This window comes from Chelonoidis abingdonii, chromosome 26 (genome assembly GCF_003597395.2).
Source record: "Chelonoidis abingdonii isolate Lonesome George chromosome 26, CheloAbing_2.0, whole genome shotgun sequence".
Taxonomy (NCBI): Eukaryota; Metazoa; Chordata; order Testudines; family Testudinidae; genus Chelonoidis; species Chelonoidis abingdonii.
The window spans coordinates 4,404,387-4,423,819 of record NC_133794.1 but is presented as its reverse complement, the minus strand read 5'-3'; the positions used below and the strand labels follow the sequence as shown (position 1 = coordinate 4,423,819).

Sequence of the window (19,433 nt, the reverse complement as noted above, 5' to 3'; positions counted from 1 at the left end):
TACAGTCTAAACATACATGTGTGGTACATGTTTAGGCATGAGGTGTGTTCATGCACATGTACTCACAAATGTGTAAGGTGTGTTGCTCTATACACGTGTGCATGTCCTTGGTGTACTTGCACATGCATTGTGTGTGCCCAGTCGGTGCAAGTGCATAGTGCATGTATGTGCACACATGTGATGTTCTGCCATGCATGTGTGAGCGAGTGTGCTGCGCATCACCCTCCTACATTTCCTGCCCTGATCTCGCCAGCGAACGCTACACCCCCTCTTAGCGGGAGCTTTCAGCCCGCTCAGATCCGTCAGCATTCTGCTCCTGCCCCGGCCTCCCCTCCTGCAGTTGCAGGGCAGAGCAGAGAAAACAGGGCCACTCACAAAATCTCTGCCTCTCTCCCCCAGCAGAGCTGAGCTCATTAGTATGCCAGGCAGCTCGGGCCCTGATTAGGGAGTCTCCCTGTACTAGGACCTTATAGGTGCTTTCCGGACGTGCCCGGCATGCTGAGGGAGGCATCTTTGCCTGAATGAAGGAAAGCAGAAAGGCGTGGGAAGGAGGGAGCCAGGAGGATGCAGGGAGGCTCTGGTAGTGGAAGGAATTATTGATCTTCTGCTTTGTCGCTGGGGTCCTTCCCTGCCCTGATTCCAGCGGTTACGTGGGCAGCCGGGGGTGCTCAGGCCACAGTTGGCATTTTTAGGACCAGGAAGAGGCACGATTTTGGCAGCAGAAGCGCAGTTCAGCAGTGTGGGTGCCAGTGAGTGCATCTGCATGGGCATGTATGTGCAGCTGTGTACACACGTATAGGCGCTCATCCGTCTTTGTGGGCCTAAAGGAACTCTTATCAGCTCCAGCGCAGGATCTGGGCCGCGTTGGAGGCAGCTCAGGGGAGACCTCTGCTCGGTGTGCAGCTGTGATCAGACAGTCAAGCAAGATGTTTGGATGTATGAGGAACAGGAGAGAGGAGGTTGTGGAGGGGATGTCTACACGGCATTCACAGGGTGTGTACACTAGCCAGAGCAGAGACACTGCGGCTTCTGCTGTAGGATGGGCTGTAAAGCATGCCCCGGATACTGGGTAATTCCTTGTGCGCCTAGCCCATGCTGAAGCTCATGCTTTGACGGTTCCACTCCTCCGCTCCCTGAGTTAGCTTGGCTACCTCTCCACAGGCTGCCATCACCCCCCACCCCCACCGCCCTAAGTGCAGTGTAGACACAGCCAGACAATATTCTAATAGCTTTCTATAAATCAGTGGCATGGCCTCATCTGGATTTTTGTCAGCCCCATCTCTAGCAAGACAGTGCAGAATTAGAGGGGTTCAGGGAAGACTGATTGGAAGCCTGGAAAAACTCCCATATGGAGAGAGATTGAAAAGTGTGGGATTGTTGCCTTAGAAACGAGGCTCATAAGAGGGGACATGATAAACCTCTGTACAGTAGTGACTGGTCATCCCTGTTTCAGAACACAGGAAAAAGGGGACAGTTGATTACATTCAAAGGAACAAATTCAACACTTATTAAAGGAACTAGGTCTAGCTAGTCTGTGGAACTCACTGCCACATGATGTCGTTGAGACCGATAATTTAGCAAGATTCAGGGAAGGATTGGATGTTTATATGGAGCCAGGGTCATAACAGTTAATGCTAACAAAAGTGGAAAAAGAGCTTGAAGACCTCTTGCTTCAGAACTGAAGCCGATCTCTGGCTATTAGAGACCAGAGTGAGGTCTATGTGAGCAGGTTGTCCCAGGCCTGCCTACTGTGGGGCTCTTATATCTGCCTCTGAAGCACCTGCTACAGGCCACTATTGGGGACAGGAGACTGGGCTAGATGGACCAGGTCTGATCTAGTCTGGCAACTCCTGGATTCCTATCTTGTCTCTAAAAAAACAGGAGGACTTGTGGCACCTTAGAGACTAACAAATTTATTGGAGCATAAGCCCAAAGTGGGCTGTAGCCCACGAAAGTTTATCCTCAAATAAATTTGTTAGTCTCTAAGGTGCCACAAGTCCTCCTGTTCTTTTTGTGGATACAGACTAACACGGCTGATACTCTGAAACCTACCTTGTCTCTGTGTGCAGATGTGTATGATTGCTATATCACTATGCTTATTTATTTGGTGTATTACGGTAGCGCCTGGGAGCCCCTGTTGTGGGCCAGGACTGCGTTGTGTTAGGGCCTGTACATTATTTATCAGGTGTATTACAGTAGCTCTTAGGAGTCTCAGTCACGGGCCAGGACGCCATCGTTCTTGGCGCAGAAGAAAACGCAGAAGTAAAAGATGGTCCCTGCTCGAAAGAACTGCCAATGTGAGCGTGTTTATGTAGCCTTGTGTGCGGGGGTCTTTGTGTTCTGAACATTTGTAATCTACACTGATGAGTTTGGGCAGTGTGTGTGAGCGTGAGAGAGAGACTCCTTCCTTCAGGGCATGTGTGTGTCTGCATTGATTGAACTGTAGAAGTGCGTGGCCAGGGTATGTGTGTAGGGAGTGTATTGGAAATGGTTGTACAGGGAGGGTTTGTGTGTACTGGATAAGTGCTTGTGTATAAGGAGTGGGGGAGCATGGAGGGACTGCATGTGTGGCATGTGTGCACGCATACATGTGAGGAGCGTGAGTGTGTGAGGAGTGTGCTTATGTGCAGCGTGTGTCCATACATGTGTGTATTTGTCAGGAGAGCACAGGTGCCTAAGGAGCATGTGTGTGTGTTTGGCAGAGGGGCAGAGCTGAGCCTGTCTTTGATCCCTGGGATCAGCAGTTCCTCTGGAGTCGGGGAAGTCCCCTCCCGGGAAATGCTCTCAGTAGACGTTAATTACCGCCTCGGCCTTTGCTCCATTGTCCTATGCTCCCAGGGCTCTGTGTATGGGGAGCAAGTGCTGTTTAATGCTGTCACAATATTTTATTGCAAAGCTGCCTACTCACTTTCCCCGAAATTGTGTTTCTCCTGCCTCGGTGCTCAGGCCTGCTCATTGCAAGACACTCCCTGCTCCAGGGGTGAGACCCAGTGTGCGCTGTCTCTGGCTCTGGCATTCCTGGGCCCCCTGCTCTCTGCTGCACCAGACCAGACCCTGCCCCATCAAGTTCATTATCCTGCCCTCAGCGGCGGCCAATGCCTCATGCTTCGGAGGAAAGCAACCACTTCTTTTCCAGTACAGTGGGGCAGGGAGGAGTCCTTCCTGACCCCTGTGGTGATCAGCCCAGGCATGTGCCATCAGAGTTGATTACCCTGATCTTCCCTGCAGAGCCAAAGTTATTAATGGCCACAGAGCTGAATGGTTCTTTAACAGTTCACCCATAGTAACTGGCCTGAGGACACCTGTCCAGCTAATCTGTTGCCATGTGTACCCACTTCTCTCTTTTCATATACCCCACGTCATCTGTCTGTCCACCTCATCGGCTCCTCTTCCCCATCTCTCTTGGATTTCCCAGAGCTGACCACGTGCCCTTGGAAAGAGAGTTTCCTTTGATTGGTTCTGTACTCTGAAGTCACCAATCGGTGGAGCAGCCACCTCTCCCCTTGGTTCCAAGGTGGTGAGAATGACTCTGGATACCCATCAACACGCTTATCTCTTCCCTCGACCACTTTCCATGGGTGCAGGTCCCGGGTCCGGTCCACAGCCAAGCGCTAAATGCAGCCCCTGGCTTCGGTGAGGTGCAGCTTGGCTAGCATCAGGGTGTGATGCTGGTGGTACTGCTTCTGCAGCAGCTGTGAGCCTGTCACCTGCTAGCGTCTGTGGAGGCCATCACCCTAATGCTGGGGCCAAGATAGGATGCTCTGCTGTGGCTCACAAGGGCGAGGTCTGTGTCTTCAGCACGTAAGGTCCCTGGTTTTACTGCTGCTGCTGCTCATGGGTAGCTTAACTGGCAGCCTTGCTGGCTTGTCCATCACACTCCCTAGCATCCCTCTGCTTCCCCCGCCCCGTGAGCAATGGCTGCCCCCTACAATGTAGGCAAGCTGCTGCTGGGTCCCAGGCTTTTCTGTCCAGCTAACCCCTATCCCCCGCTCGCTGACACTGAGGAATTAACATTCCTATGGGAAAGGCATCATAACAGATGGGGAAACTGAGGCATAGAGTGACTTGCTCACTGTCTGTGGCAGAGCCGGGAAATCGAACCCCTGCTTGTCTGAGTCCCAGCCCAGCGCCTTAGCCACAAGCCCATCCCTCCTCCGCAGCACCGAGGCTCTTTGGACTCTGTGAGTTCGACTCTTCTCCAGACCGAGCCTTCCGAGGGCCCCTGTTGTGTTTTGCCCTCAATCTTTATCTGCTGGCACAGCCCGTTCCCACGGCCACTGCGTCCTGAGGGGTTGCCGGGTGGCATTCGTCCGGCATCCTAACCCCGCGTTATCCAGCTCCCAGAGCCCTTGCCCCCTCTGCCCACCAGAGCCTTTGATTAGGCCCTGTCTAGATGCTCTAAATGTCAGCCTGGCCCGATCAAAGCTGAACAGAAACCCAGCTCTGGATTCTGCTGATGAATCAAAAGGCTGCTGCATCTAACAACTCGGCGGGGTAGTGCCTCTTTAAGGGACCTTGCAGAAAGGCGCTGTGACCTTTTTCCCTCTTTCCACACTTCCCCTTTCTGTCTTCCCTCTTGCTGTTTCGCACCCCTCTTTTCTCATTGTGATTGCTCGCTGGTTCCCCATTTCCCAGACACATGCATCTCCCTTCTCTCTCTCTCTCTCTCTCAATCTGTTGCAGTGTCTCATATCTTGGCTTCAGTAACGGCTTCATTCACTTAAGGCCCAGATTTGTCTCTGGGCTGCTGCAGTCGAGCCTGGGACCAGTGGGAGCTGGCCCTGTGTCTCCCTGTTCTGGCGCTGTTGGGGCTGGTTCAGAGCTGTGTGGGCCTTGCCGCAGCCAGGAAATAGCCAGGGCATCAGTGTCACCTCCTCCTGTCCCTGATCCACCCCGATATGTGCCCTGCTCTTGGTGGTGGTAGTGGGGACCTTACGGCAAAGGGACTGCGAAGGGAGATCAGGCTCTGTCATCTCTCTCTCTCTGTGCCCAGTTCTGCATAGGGTGCAGGCAGGCTGGTCGTGCCATCGCCTGGGGATCTGCGAGATCCTGCAGCCACCACAGGTTGTAGGACTCCTGCCCTCCCCGCATTGTCTGTCCTAGTTCTTCTGCCTGTCTCCGTCGGTGCCTCTCACTTTCTGTCTCTTTGCGTCTCCGGTTGCCCGTCTGATCGTGTCACTTCCACTGGTCTCTGCTGCTTCCCCTGTTCTGGGTCCCCGAGCGGCGCTCACCAGACCCTCCCCACCCCAAAATTATTTGATTGCCACTTGCTCAGAGCTCTGGATGGCAAGGACCGGGGGGCAGTCGGGACTAGGGGGCACAGGGAGCAATGAATGTGGAGCAGGTGTGCCCTGGGGATGTGCAGGAAGTACCGGGGGCATTGGGTGGGGAGGAGGAGTGGGCCAAGTGGGGTTGAGGGTGATGCTGAGTCCAGATCCGGGGGTGGGGGCCAGGGGATGGGACAGGAACCCCACCAGAGTGCCTCTACCCTGCTTGAGTAGCCTTCACAGAGGCTGAGAACTCCCTCCATGGCAGGGTGACTGCTGGAGCACACTAACTGGGTTAGGGTTAGGATTAGTGGGGGGATATCGGTCTGCCCAGATGGGAGGTGGGTATAACAGGCCAGGCCCTGGTCCCGCCCATGCTGTGCCCTCTCCCCCAAGCTCCCTCCAGGGTCCTCTGCCCTGGGCAAGGAGTGGGTGTGAGCAGAGCAGGGACCTGTCTCAGACATGTCTGTGCCCATCAGTCCAGGTGGCTCCGGGTACCTGCCAACGCCTAGGGGGAGAGATCGTCCACAGGCGCAGGAGGGAAGCGCTGAGCTGCTCTCTGCTGCTGTGGAGTTAAGAGGTGAAAGGAAGGGTCACAAAGGCAGTGCCTCTGGGAAATGTACAACAAGGCGGATGGATGGATGGATGGATGGATGGATGGATGGATGGATTGATCTATCCAGCCAGCTCCATATACACCCCCGTCGGTCTCAGCCCTGCAGTGGAGGAACACCCACCGCACACACACTCGGATGGCAGAGGAAGCTCCGTCTCTATGGCCTGTCTGCTGTCTCTGCTAAAGCTGCTGGCAAGGGGGCTGGTTTGCGCCAGTGGTGCTGGGGGGGTTGTGACACGGATATCTGGTCAATAGCATCTGGGCTGAGACCCGCCCCCTCCCAAAGTCCTGGCACACGGGGCTGGTGGACACAGCGCTGGGAAATGACTGTACAGATGATTGCCAGAGTCCGCTCTGGCTGTAGGAGTGAGAGAGTTCAACGCCAGAAGGAACCATCAGCTCCTCTAGTGTGACCTCCTGTCTATCACAGGCCACCCGCACACCAAGCCCAGCAACTGGGATTAGACGAAAGGATCCCAGCTCGCAGGAGACTAAGCTGTTGTGTGCCACAGGCAGAGAGCTGGAGGCGCCGAGATGCTGCCAGTGCCCGAGACTCAGCAATGGCAGGAAATTGATACAGTGAGATATACTCAGTGCCTGCACTGTGCACCAGCCCAGGGGGTGGGCTAGTTGGGCACTGGGCAAGGGGGGCCATGGTGTATGTGGGAGGACAGGCGAGTACGAGGGGCGTGAGGCTGTGCTAATGGGGTGTGTTTGGGGGGAGGCTCTCTGATGGAATCCCCAATCTCGCTGGCCCAGGCGGCTTGTAGGGCTGATTTCTCAGAACTGGTATACCACAGTCCGTGCAGGTGGGGCCAGGGAGGAGCAGGGACAGCTGCCAGGGGGATTTGGCATCCCCAGGTGGGTGGATCTTGTCCCATTGCCATGCATGGTTGGGTCATTCGTCTCCATCCAGAGCAACATCATTCAATATGAAATGACCTGCCTGGAGCCGCTGAGGGGGTCCCCAGGGCAGGAGGCTCTGCTGGAGTATGGGGGGTTGTCATGTGCGGGGACAGCATAGGCTATGCCAGGTGCCCTTTGCCTCAATGTGTGAAGGAGAACAGGAGACAAGGGGAGTGAGTGAGTGGGAAAGGAAGGGGGAGGGAGGCCACAGCAGCGTCTCTTCCCTTCTCCGCTGTGGATGGAGCTCTGCTAGGAGAAGCAAGAAAGAGGGAATGTGAAACGAGAGAGGGGGAAGGGAGACGAGCAAGAGGAAAAGGACAGAGCGGATGTGGGAGGAAAGGAGCAATAACCTGAGGCAGGGAAAGGCCCCGGCAGGCAGAGTTCCAGGGCTAACTCCGCCCTCAGCTGCAGGACTCTGGCACAGGGCAGAACTCATGTTCTAATCCCAGCCTCTCCCCTTCCTGCCCCCGCTCACACCAACAGCCTGTGCACACAGGTGTCTCCGCATGTACAGGCACATGGAGCTCTCACGCTCACATGGGCCTACAGGGTTCACGCTCGCGCACACTGACATGTGCATTCCCACACAGGCACACAGAGTATGTACATGCACAGACACATGGAGTTCACACACGTGCAGACACACGCACACACAGAGACACATGGAGTTCACATGTGTGCAGACACACAGATGCACACACACAGACCCATGGAGATCACATGCATGCGGACACACATGCACACACAGACACATGGAGTTCACATGTGTGCAGACACAGAGACATAGAGTTCACACATGTGCAGACACACACAGACACATGGTGTTCACATGCATACAGGCACACACATGCACACTGACACATGGAGTTCACACACATGCAGACACATGCACACACACATGGAGTTCACACGCATGCACACGCACAAAGACATGGAGTTCACACACATGCAGACACACACAAGGACATGAAGTGTATACACACAAGCTCACAGAGTGCACACACATTTCATACACACTTGTGCACACACACACACAGGCACTTTCAGTTTGCAGCAGAGCGCAGGCACTCTCGATTGATGGCGTTATGCCAGGTGATGCCGGACCACACATGGAGCTACAGCTCCTGCCCTGAAGACCCTGCAGTGGAAGAAGGTGGCCCTGGTCTGCTCCCATGTAGACAACTTACAAATGTCTCTGTTGAGTCCCACCTCTTAGGCGCACGTTGGGTGCTGGACTGTTTGGGAAATGTAGCTGCATTGGAGCTGCTGGGAGCAGAGCTTTTGAAAATCTGGCCTCCAGAGCACACTCCCCACACCCAGACACACAGAGTGCATGCACACACGTCAGCACGCAAACTCCCCCCCTGCTGCCCCTTTCCCAGCACCCAGTGTAGAGGACGACTCTCTATGAAAACAGGAAACAATATTCAACACCAACTCCTGGCAGTGACCCTTCATTGCGCTGTGTTCACACATACCTTTGTGTTTCTGCCACACTGTACGCCCACTGGGCACAACACTACCTGCCCTCGAACACCTTCCACAGTGTGTGTGTACAAGGCACAGTGCCTTCGCGCTGGGCATGACGTCCCCGCTCCCAGCACATGCACTACATTCGTACACAATACCATGCCCACCTAGGTTTCCACACCTGCCACCTCCACTCTGGGCACAATTCCACATGCCCTCTGCATTGTATTTACATGGGGCATATTGCCCATATACCCCTGCACACCTGCCTTGCTGTGTGTACATACCCACACACCCTTTCATGCCTGCTGCCCTACATACTTGTACCTGCAGTGGCACTGCGCACACCTGCCATGCGGGGTCACACACACAGGCCAAATCCTGCTCCTCTTTTCACCCATGAAGGCACCTCAACATCACAAAGCTGTAACTTGTCTGGTGTCACAGAAGGTCCCTCCAACAAACCTATCCTGGATCAGGTTGGCCTGGGGGCTCTGCTCCACAGAGAATGTATATCCCCCTGACACCAAGCCGAGGGGCTGTCACAGACCCCCACTCTTGCAGAGAGCTGTGTTTCTGAAACGACATCCGTGCCGCTCTCATGCCCCGTCACCATCCCTCTTACCAGGACTGTGGTAAGAGCAACTAGGACAGAACTGGGAGCCTAGATACTCTGATGATGTGTGCTATATAACAGTGTAAACTACAGCAGATTAGAGAGAAAGATTACAACTGTGGGGTGGGGTGGATGTGTAGGGATGGGTAGATAGAGAGGATTTGGGTAGAAAAATCTGTTGCCTAGAGTTGTATGCAAATACTAAAGGCAAGACCACTACTCTGCAGTTGGCATTTGAACTGTTCTTGCTTTGGGACAGGAAGTGACGGAGGATCCTGTATGCAGTTGAAGTAGCACATGGAACTGTGGAGAGACAGAGGGGAACTGGCCGGCCGGGTTAACAGCCAGACATTTGAGAAGCATCTTTAATGACCACAACTGGTCAGGACTTTGGTGTAGCAGCTTCAGATCACAGAGCTGTGAGCAGCACCGCACCCCCACGCTGGAGCGGCACTCAGCCAGGGAGAAGAGCATCCCCTGTGGAGGCTCACTGACCAAAGGAGCAGATCTTTACTGCCTCCCCTCCAAGCAGTGCAGTACTCCCCTGTCCTTAGCTGGGGAGAGGTAGCAGGGGACTGACATCACTGAAGGATACCGGCAACAGCAGCTCTCTCCTCTCCCAGGCCTCTCCCCCTTCACTCCATCATCTGCCCCAGGATTCCAGGGAAGGCACATTTTCCGCCACCCATCACACACACAGGCTGCTGATTGTGTCAATGAGATGGGGCTTGTCACCAAGGCAACAAGCATGAATGAGCACAGGAAAGTAACCCTGGAGACTGTGTGAATGGGAAATAGCCAGTTGCTATGGAGATCTGGTAAATGGGAAGAGACCCTCTGGCATGACAGAGACAGGATAAGCAGCAGGCAGCATGGCTACTCCCAGCTACCTCAGTGATGGTGGGAGAGAGAATAGGCTCCTCTGGTTAGAGCAGGGACTAGGTATCAGGACTCCTGGATTTATTCCCAGCTCTGGGAGGAAGTAGGTTGGAGATGGGGAGAGGAGGTGTCAGGACTTCTGGGTTCTATTCCCAGCTCTGGGAGGAAGTAGGGTATAGAGGTTGGAGATGGGGAGAGGAGGTGTCAGGACTCCTGGGTTCTATTCTCATCCCTGGAAGGGGAAACAGACACCCCCTTGGTTATGCAAACCCAACTTATGCATATCTGCAGTTACGAAAAAAGTTCCATAAGCTAGAAATAGGAGTGTGGTTTTGTTGTCGTTGTTGCGCAGTTCTCGGGTATACGTTTCTGACTTACGGAAAATTCGAGTTCTGCAAGGCGTACTGCAATGGAGCACTTGTGTAAGTCGGGGAGCGTCTGTAGTGGTTAGAGCAGAGGACTGTGGGTCAAGACTCTTGGGTTCTGTTTCTTCCTGTGAGAAATCCTGAAGATGCTTATAAGGCATCTCCTCGCCCCCCCCACCCCCCCCAGGAGACATTGTCCACAGAAGTTTTGTTGCCCTCCCAGGAATATGAGAATCCCACTCTCTGTGGAGTCCAGCCCCATCGCCCTCCTTCATGCCAGGCCCAGTCAAGCCCTTGGGCTGAGGCACTGGTGGGGTCCTGCTCTGGTTTGTGACAGGGCTCTCCGGAAAGGAGGGTCTTGGTTAGGGTGGCCAGCTGTTGGCTGTCTATGTGGCCCCAGAGGCCAGGGGCGGTTCGAGTGGACAAGCCGTTTATGACAGCCTGGCCTTTGTTCCCTGGCTCAGAGGGCCTTTGGACAAACACGAGCCGCTCTACACTGGCGGCTGGGAACGTGCCTCCCAGCCAGGTAGGAAGACCTTGCACTCTCCCTGCGCCAATGCACATTCTAACAAGAGAAGTGCAGGCGTTGCAGCCTATGGGGGAACGCTCAGGGTAGACCAGAAAAAGAAAACACTTTGAGCTAGGACACCAGGGGTTCGGGTGGGGCTTGGACCTCAGGGTGGCCCGCCCAAGTCGTTGCCGCATGGCAGCAGCCACTCGCTGTTTTCAGCATACTAGCTTTGCACAGAGCTAGGGCATGTCTGTCTGCCCAGGCAAGGAGCAACCACCTTCCTCGCTTGGCAGTGTAGACAGACCCTAAAAGTCCTATTTTCTCAGCAGATAGTGTCCTAATGGCTCCTGTTAGAGGACCCTAACCCCAATGGCTCTCCACAGTCCTCCATTGGCCTGCCTCACGACCCTCAGGTCAGGCTGCTGGACTTTAACCTGACACTTGCTAAGATGCTTCTGGTTCCACCGCCGCTGCACGCTCTCGCACACCTATGTGGGCATTTGGGAATCCCTTCGGCCAGAGAGGGTCGGGGAACAAGTGTGTGCGTGGTTTAACTTCTGAGCGGCCCTAGAGTGAGAGGAGAATCATGGCCCCGATAGAAGGATTTTTTGGCACGCTATTCAACTCAGTACAATACAACAAGAACAGAACCCTAAAGATACTAGTCACATTCAGGAGAGGCCACGTGGACTCGAGCGATCGAAACAATCCTCTCCTCACCCTAGCCATGCCAGACAGCGCTTGGAATGAGATAATACAGAGGATGTTAAGGATTCAAGATTGTACTTTGCAATAACCTGAGGAGTTGGAAGTGGATAGAAACTTGAATCTCAGAATTGTAGGGGTGAAAGGTGTGACCCCATGAGGTCATTGTCAGCATCCCCCTCCACCTGCACTGGGACAGGTTTCAAGAATATCTTAGACCACCCAGACCCCCAAACAGAGTCTAACTGTTCTTAAAACCCAAATACCCTATGAGCTAGGACTCCTTCCAAACAGCCAGAATACAGCAAGGAAATACCTGCTGTGGTGCGATGAGCCTTATTTCCACATACAATTTCTGAAGGGCCAGAAGGGACCCCATGGCAGTTCATAGATTATCTAGTCTCGATATTGCTGAGAGAACAACAAGGTCGAGAGAACCTGATCCACCCTGCAATTCCGTGATCTAGGGGGTATGTTTTAAGACGACGTCCAGTCTTCGATTAAGAGGGTGCTGATAGCAACTGGCAGAAATTGGCTCTTTCTAGCTGCCTTTGCATGATGTGGTCTTGTTTGGACAATGTTCAGTCGATCCCTACTCTGTTTTCCCTTTTTTTAGTAATAATGTGTGTAACACTTTGGGCTGTGACCTGCAATTGTGTGAGCAAAAGTGCATGTGCTGGGATCTGTCGGTAGAATGAGACAGCCTCAGGGTGAGGCAGGGAGTGATGTGTTTCAGGGGGTTTGCACAGTGGGTCCAGCATCGCTGCTATCCAGAATTGAGACGACCAACTAAGGTCTTGACTGTGTCTATTAAAGCTCTGATGGAGGTGTTTAAATGTGACGTCCTACAGCAGATCTGACTCACCCGTACTTCATTGTGTGCCCTCTCCTGCAGTGAGGTGTGGTAATCCATTCATTTTCACAGCATTCATTCTTAGGCCAGAGCAAACAAAAAACATTGTGCAACTAGTTAATTGGTCATGTCGCCTCCCTTCCCAGAAATGGTGCATTTTCTCATTTGATGAGCGCAAAGTCCTTTGTAGAATTGCTGTGCCTTGTCAAAGCTGGCTGTCCCACCCTGAGGTGGTGTGCAGTTCAGCGTGATGATTCAGTAGACTTACGCACAGCTTTTAAAGCCGAATGCCGCCACTCCAGAGGAGGTGCATTTCGTGATGTCGGATATACTTTTGTAATATCGTTTGTTCTTTGGGTTGAAGGACGGTGAGCCTAGGATTACACTGGATCCCTGCTGCAGGGACAGGTTTTTCATACTTCTGCAGGGTGTATCATTTGTTGTCCTTTTGAATGCGCCTGCCCCTTTTTTTCCAGCTCAGGAGGGTGAGAGCAATTTCATCCCGATGCTTTTATGGGAGACGCTGTAACATCATGTTCAACGCTTCTATAAATACACATCCTGACGCTCGTATGTAAAGGCATCAAGGCCGTGGTGGCGCTTGCTAATTCTGTAATTAAAAATAGCAAATGCAGAAGCCGTTGGGAAGCGCCTGTAGTTCTGCATCTAACTGCCTCTGTCTCCTGCTGGTTTGAGGGCTGTGCCACTGTTGGGCGGCGCCACCATTGGTTGGCAAGCCACAGCAGGCAAGCATTTGATTTCAGAGTTGAAGCTGCGGGATTGGTTGGGTCTGACTCTGCTCGGTGTAAATCAGGAGCGAGGGCCATTGGCTCAGTGGAGTTGATTGCAGAGTCAGAACCCTGGTAGGGTGGGCTGGATGGGGAGCATGTAAGGAACTGGACGCCAATGGAAACAACAGCACGGGCTGCACAGACTGGAATCAGCACTCTCAGGCTGGAAGCATACCCAACAGCACACGCACAAGATAGGGCCCTAGAGCGCTGAGGCGCCCCGAACTGCACAGATAGGGCATCCTCGAGCGCCAGCCCCGCAACCGCACAGATAGGGCACCCTAGAGCGCGAGCGCCAGCCCCGCAACCGCACAGATAGGGCACCCTAGAGCGCGAGCGCCAGCCCCGCAACCGCACAGATGTGGCACCCTAGAGCGCAAGCTCCAGCCATGCAGCCGCACAGACGCGGCACCCTAGAGCGCGAGCTCCAGCCATGCAGCCGCACAGACGCGGCACCCAAGAGCGCGAGCGCCAGCCACTCAGCCGCACAGACGTGGCACCCTAGAGCGCCAGTCACGCAACCGCACAGACGCGGCATCCTAGAGCGCAAGCGCCAGCCACGCAACTGCACAAATCTGGCATCCCAGAGTGCGAGCGCCAGCCCCACAACTGCACAGACGTGGCCCCTAGAGCGTGAGCGTCAGCCACGCAGTCGCACAGATACAGCATCCTAGAACGCCAGCCATGCAACCGCACAGACACGGCACCCTAGAGCATGAGCGCCAGCCATGCAACGGCACAGACACAGCATCCTAGAGCACGAGCGCCAGCCACGCAACCGCACAGATCTGGCATCCTAGAGCGCGAGCATCAGCCACGCAACCGCACAGACACAGCACCCTAGGGCACGAGCACCAGCCATGCAACCACACAGATACAGCATCCTAGAGGAGTGCATTTTCTCATCTGTGAACCAGATCTGAACACCACACTGCCACAGTTTTAATCTCTTAGGGATGTGTTTAAAAGAGGCCTGATTCTAGACATGAGCAACCCCAAAGCTGATCACGATCTGCCTCCCAGCGTATCTGGACCTTAACGCTTTGGTGGGGAGATGTTGGGGGGAATGTCCCGAGTTTAGCCCACTGCTGTTCCAAACCCTTGGTGAGTGGCGAGGACAGCAAACGTTTCCTATCCGGGCAGGTGTTTTCAGGAGCGGGACTAAGGCACATGAATGACTGATGGGCCCGCAGGAAGGAAGGGACAGGCCAGCAGGGTTTGAATCGGAGGCACCGGGGTATGACAGGGCATCAGGGGTGTGTGCTGGATGTGCAAGAGTGCAGGGGCATCTGGGACAGGAACTTGTGCCTGGGCAGCAGAGAAGTGTCTGAAATGAGGGCCTAACCCCCCAGATGTGCCCCAAAATCCTTTGTATCCCTCATGCTGGGGGGTCTCTATCCCAGCATCCCCTTCCCTTCCTGCGTCCACCAAGGTCTAAATCTGGCGCTGGCAATGGGAGCCCAGGTGGCAGCGTCTCTGAACTACGGTCCATTGGGGAGAAGCCTGGAAGTGTGTGTCTCTATCCTTTTATCACACATGCCCCTCCGTAGTTGTGCCTTTTGCTGATTCATGTCTCGTAGCCAGGAGGAATAAAAGCTTTGTAACCAGAGTTACTTATTGAACCCCTGTGATTCAGCTTTTAATTATCATAAGAAAGAGACAAACACAGAGCTAGATTAACTCCCATTTCCAGAGCCATTTTCATCCCAAGAGAGCTAAATATGGAACCATTCACTTTCCTTCAAAGTGCAGCCACTTCTGGGTGGGGTGAAAGTAGCAGCTGTTTAACAGCCTCGCAGCAACACTGTACTGGGATGGCTCACCCAGCACTGAAATGCAGCCACTTCTAGGGTAGAAGGTGGCTGCTGATAACACCCACACAGCAACGCTACTGGAGAGTTTAGGTCAGGAGGTAATGGAGAATCCTATATCCGACTGAAACTTCCAGGAAGCATTTTAAAGAAGCAAAATCTGACTTGGACTATGGCCAGGACACTGAAGTTAATGCCTGTTAGTCTAGATACTGGGCTGATAAAACCAGTTATGGGTCTGGTCTGAAATGTTCAGTGCTACGGTCTGACCAGGTTTGTGTGTTATAACCGGGCTGGTTATAACCACTGAAGCCACCTGTGCCATGACCCTGTCTGAATTCACAGGCTGGTATATGCAGGCCTGGAAAACCTCGAAGGAAAGCCCAGAGGCTGAGATGGCTGCTTTCATAGGGAGCGCTCTTCCGAGTCAGTCAGTGCTGCCTCAGCTGCAGGGAGTAGAGTGACATTCCCGGCGTGACTGAGGTGATGCGGGATGGACCCCTTCCTGAATGACATGAAATCAAGCTCCTGTCAGCTTTTGCTCATGGGATCCTGGGGCACTTTTCTGAAGAGCTGGGGTGTTAGCTCCAGTATTCTGGCCAAATGTCAAGACAGATAATTGCATTCTGCCTCCTTCCACTCCCCCTGGGTGTTCACATGGAGATTGGCTCATTCACTTCCAGAGCAGCTGTGCGGTATTGCCATGCGCCGTTAACCAGCCACTGCTCCCTCAATGCTGAGCAAGTTATTCCGGCGTGTTCCTCTGTTGGAAAGTGATTTGGGATCTGTGGCAGAAATGTGCTAAAGAAATAAGTAGATGATGATGGTTTGATTTCTCATCAAGCAGGTACCCTTCACTTTAGCCGGTAACAGCAGGACGCCTGGGGTCTCTCCTCGGCTCGGGGAGAGGCGTGAGAGCTAGTGGTCTGATCGGGGGAGTTGGGAGTCGGGTCTCCAGGGATCTGTTCCCAGCTCTGTTGACTTGCTTATGTGAGGGCAGAATTTGACCCTGAGGGCCTTGGCTGCCCAACCCCTTCTTTCCACCAGGTCCCACTGTGCCCCATCCCCATGTGCCTTTCTTCCCCCCTCATGTGGCAAAATTACAGTGTTCCTCTCAGAGGGGAGCTTTCCCCTCTCGGGGCAGGTGGCCTCACTTCCCAGTGCACCCCTTACTCTGTCTCTCTCCCCTTCGTCTCTTGCAGCATCTTGGCCAAAGTCGGCTCCGACTTCGACCTGCGAACACTGCGGGCAGTTCGTGTGCTCCGGCCGCTAAAGCTGGTGTCGGGGATCCCAAGTAAGTAAGTTAGTCCGGGTGCTCCCCATGGGACCTGGGATCCACCCAAGGGTCCCTGCCACCGCCTCATGGGACCTGGCACCCAACCCTGGGCTTATCATCCCCCAGTGAGCCCCGGCACCCAACCCCAGACCCTGTTACCTCCCTATGGGACCCTGCACCCAACCCTGGGTTTGTCATCCCCCAGTGAGCCCCGGCACCCAACCCCAGGCCCTGTTACCTCCCTATGGGACCCAGCACCTAACCCCAGGCCCTGTCACCTCCCCATGGGATCTGGCACCCAACCCCAGGCCCTGTAACCTCCTTATGGCACCCAGCACCCAACCCCAGGCCCTGTCACCTCCCCATGGGACCCAGCACCCAACCCTAGGCCCTGTCACCTCCCCATGGGACCCAGCACCCAACCCTGGGCTTGTCATCCCCCAGTGAGCCCTGGCACCCAACCCCAGGCCCTGCCACCTCCCTATGGGATCCAGCATCTAAACCCAGGCCCTGTCGCCTCCCTGTGGGATCTGGGACCCAACCCTGGGCCCTGTCACCTCTCCATGGGATCTGGCACCCAACCCCGAGCCCTGTCACCTCCCCATGGGACCCAGCACCCAACCCTGGGCTCGTCATCCCCCAGTGAGCCCCAGCACCCAACCTTAGGCCCTGTTACCTCCCTATGGAATCTGGCACCCAATCCCGGGCCCTGTCACCTCACCATGGGATCATCCAGCACCTAATCCCAGACCGTCACCTCCCCATGGGACCCAGCTCCCAACGGCTGCCCTGCTACTCTCATGCTGAAGCTGGGATCTGGCAGGAGCTGCTGCAGGGAAAGGCTTTAGGAGAGCTTGTCTGACCTTGTGTGTTCAGAGAGTGACTGCTGCTGGTCTTCAAAGCACTTCTGAGTTTGCAAACATTAGTCAGGGACTTAGGAGTCCAGAACCAAATGGCCCCACTTACGGGGAGGTGGGAGTCGGGGGTGTCTCCCCAGTGCTGCCTAGAAGGGGATGACCCCTTCTGTGATGCTTTATTGTGACAGTGTGTAGGAGCCCTGGTCATGGAGAGGACCCCATTGTGCTGGGTGTGATACGTCTATTAGGTATATCGTGGTAGCGCCTCCATTGTGCTGCACGAATATAGAACAAAAAGATAAACCTGGCCCAGAGAGTTTCCAGTCTAATTGATCTACTGCCCTCCTGGTTTGGGTGCTCAGAGCTGAGCACAGGATCTTTGGTGTGGTCCCCACACAGCTGTGTAGTGAGGGACTCTCTCCTCGCTGCTCCGGGGCCCCAGAATTCCAGGACCCTGCCTTTGCTGTGGGAGCTGCCGTCTGACACCCTGTCTCCCTCTCTCCCACCCCAGGTTTACAAGTTGTTCTGAAGTCCATCATGAAGGCTATGATACCTCTGCTACAAATTGGCCTACTCTTGTTTTTTGCAATCCTTATTTTTGCAATCATAGGATTAGAATTTTATATGGGAAAATTTCACACCACTTGCTTTGACGCGGTGACAGGTAAGTCCAGTGCCTGCATCCCCTGCTTTTGGATCAGGGGTCCCATAGGTGAGTGACACAGAGAATTGCCAGTCAGGCGGCAGAAAGGGGCCAGCACAAGCTCCCTTTCCTTGCATGCTGGTTCCACATAGGGAGGAATGTTTGTCTAGCAGGGGTCTGGGAGCTAGGACACCTGGGTTCTAATCCCAGCTGTCAGAGGGGTTGGGCATAGAGCAGGATGCTTGAGACTTGGAGGTTCTACTCCCAACTCTTAGAGGGAAAATGGTCTAAGGACTAGAGCAGCGAACAAGGAGCCAGGACATCTGGGTTCGAGTCCAAGCATTGGCACTGACCTGGTGTGTGGCCTCAAGCAAGGCACGTCCCCTCTCTGTGCCTCAGTTTCCCCCTCTACCTTGTGGAGGTCACATTGACATGGATCAAGGCTAGATGAAGGAACATCTGTAAAGGACTTGAAGAGCCTCAGCTGGAAAATCCCAGTCCTTGTTGTGTGTGACAGGGTGGTATGAACCTAGCTGGCTCCGGCTCTGTGGGCAGCAACCCAGTCAACAGGTGACAGCACCTTCCCTGGCCAAGTGTCTCAGGGTGCGGGGCTGGAATCTGCCTATTATCCCCACTATTCTCTTTCCTTCTCTCTCTCCCGCTCCTCCCTGGGCCCCTGGCCTGCGCTCAATATGGAATGGCCTAATTATTTGTCTCCCCTGACGGAGATGTTGTTAATTGAGGGAGAGCTATTTCTGCAAAGCGGCCATGTCATCGAGAAGGGGGTTGGGGGAGGGAAGGAGAGGGGGTCAGAGGAAGCACCTGCAGGGTGGCAGGCAGTCTGACTCTCCCAGCAGACACGAGAGAGGTGGCTCTGATTTGTATTTGCAAATCCTGGCTACCGAGCTGGAGGGAACCAGCACTCAGCGCCAGGACAGGGTGTCTGGGAGTCAGGGGCTGGACCTCAGCTCAGGGTCCCAGGAGGTGTCTCCCTAAGGCACTGTAGAGAGGGACTGTCCCTTCCCTGCTTTGGGTGTTGAAGAAGAGATGCTGGACCAGGACCCAGGAGACCTGGGTCCAGTTCCTGGCTTAACCTGGCCTCCCTGTGTAACTGGGCAAGTCATTTGTGCCTCTGCTTCCCATCTGCGCAATGGGGTAATACCCCCAGGGTGGTGGGTAGTAGGTCAAGGGATGACTTTAAGATGTTCAGATGCTGTGGTGCCCAGGTAGGGTGACCAGACAGCAAGTGTGAAAAATCAGGACAGGGGTTGAGGGTGGGGGTAATAGGCGCCTATATAAGATAAAGTCCCAAATATCAGGCCTGTCCCTATAAAATCAGGACATCTGGTCACCCTGTGCCGAGGGTGAGAGAAATAGGAGGGGAGGGGTCTGGAGCGTGGGGGCCCCAGTCCCCTCCAGAGAGGGAGTGTGTCTGGGATGCTGACGCTCGGCTCCTGAGGGGGGAGCTTGCCAGTGCTGTCCACAGGAGGGCTGCATGGCATGGTATGTGTGGGGATGACTGGGTACCCCAATACCTCCTTCCCCACGGTTCCCATCCTCATAGAGCACAGGACCCAGTCCTGCTGCCACTGACTCCAGCAGGAGCAGGTTCAGGGCTCCCTCCTGATACCTGGAGACAGGGGTTCTGTCCATTCCCCCTCCCTTTTAGAGCCCAGGTGGGCTCCTTGGATGCCAGGCTCCTGAATGTCAGCTGCTTTCTCTTGGCACGCAAGTCCTGTGCCCCACATTAGGGTCTTCCAGTGAAAGGATTTGGGAAGGGCTTGGTAGCTTTACTACATCAGCTCTTTGACAAGCGCAAGAGGCCATGCAGGGAGAAGCCCTTGGCTTCTGCGGGGTGACCCACCAG

General features: G+C 54.5%; 1 protein-coding gene across 1 annotated transcript in view; it reads left to right on the top strand.

Annotated features, from left to right (window-relative positions):
- The window catches only part of CACNA1A (calcium voltage-gated channel subunit alpha1 A), a 148,377-nt gene that overhangs the window by 41,157 nt on the left and 87,787 nt on the right, over positions 1-19,433 (top strand). The window contains exons 4-5 of the mRNA XM_075061097.1: positions 15,993-16,084; positions 17,435-17,587. Of these exons, the coding sequence (XP_074917198.1) occupies positions 15,993-16,084; positions 17,435-17,587 (245 nt within the window). The remainder of the gene's footprint in view (positions 1-15,992; positions 16,085-17,434; positions 17,588-19,433) is intronic.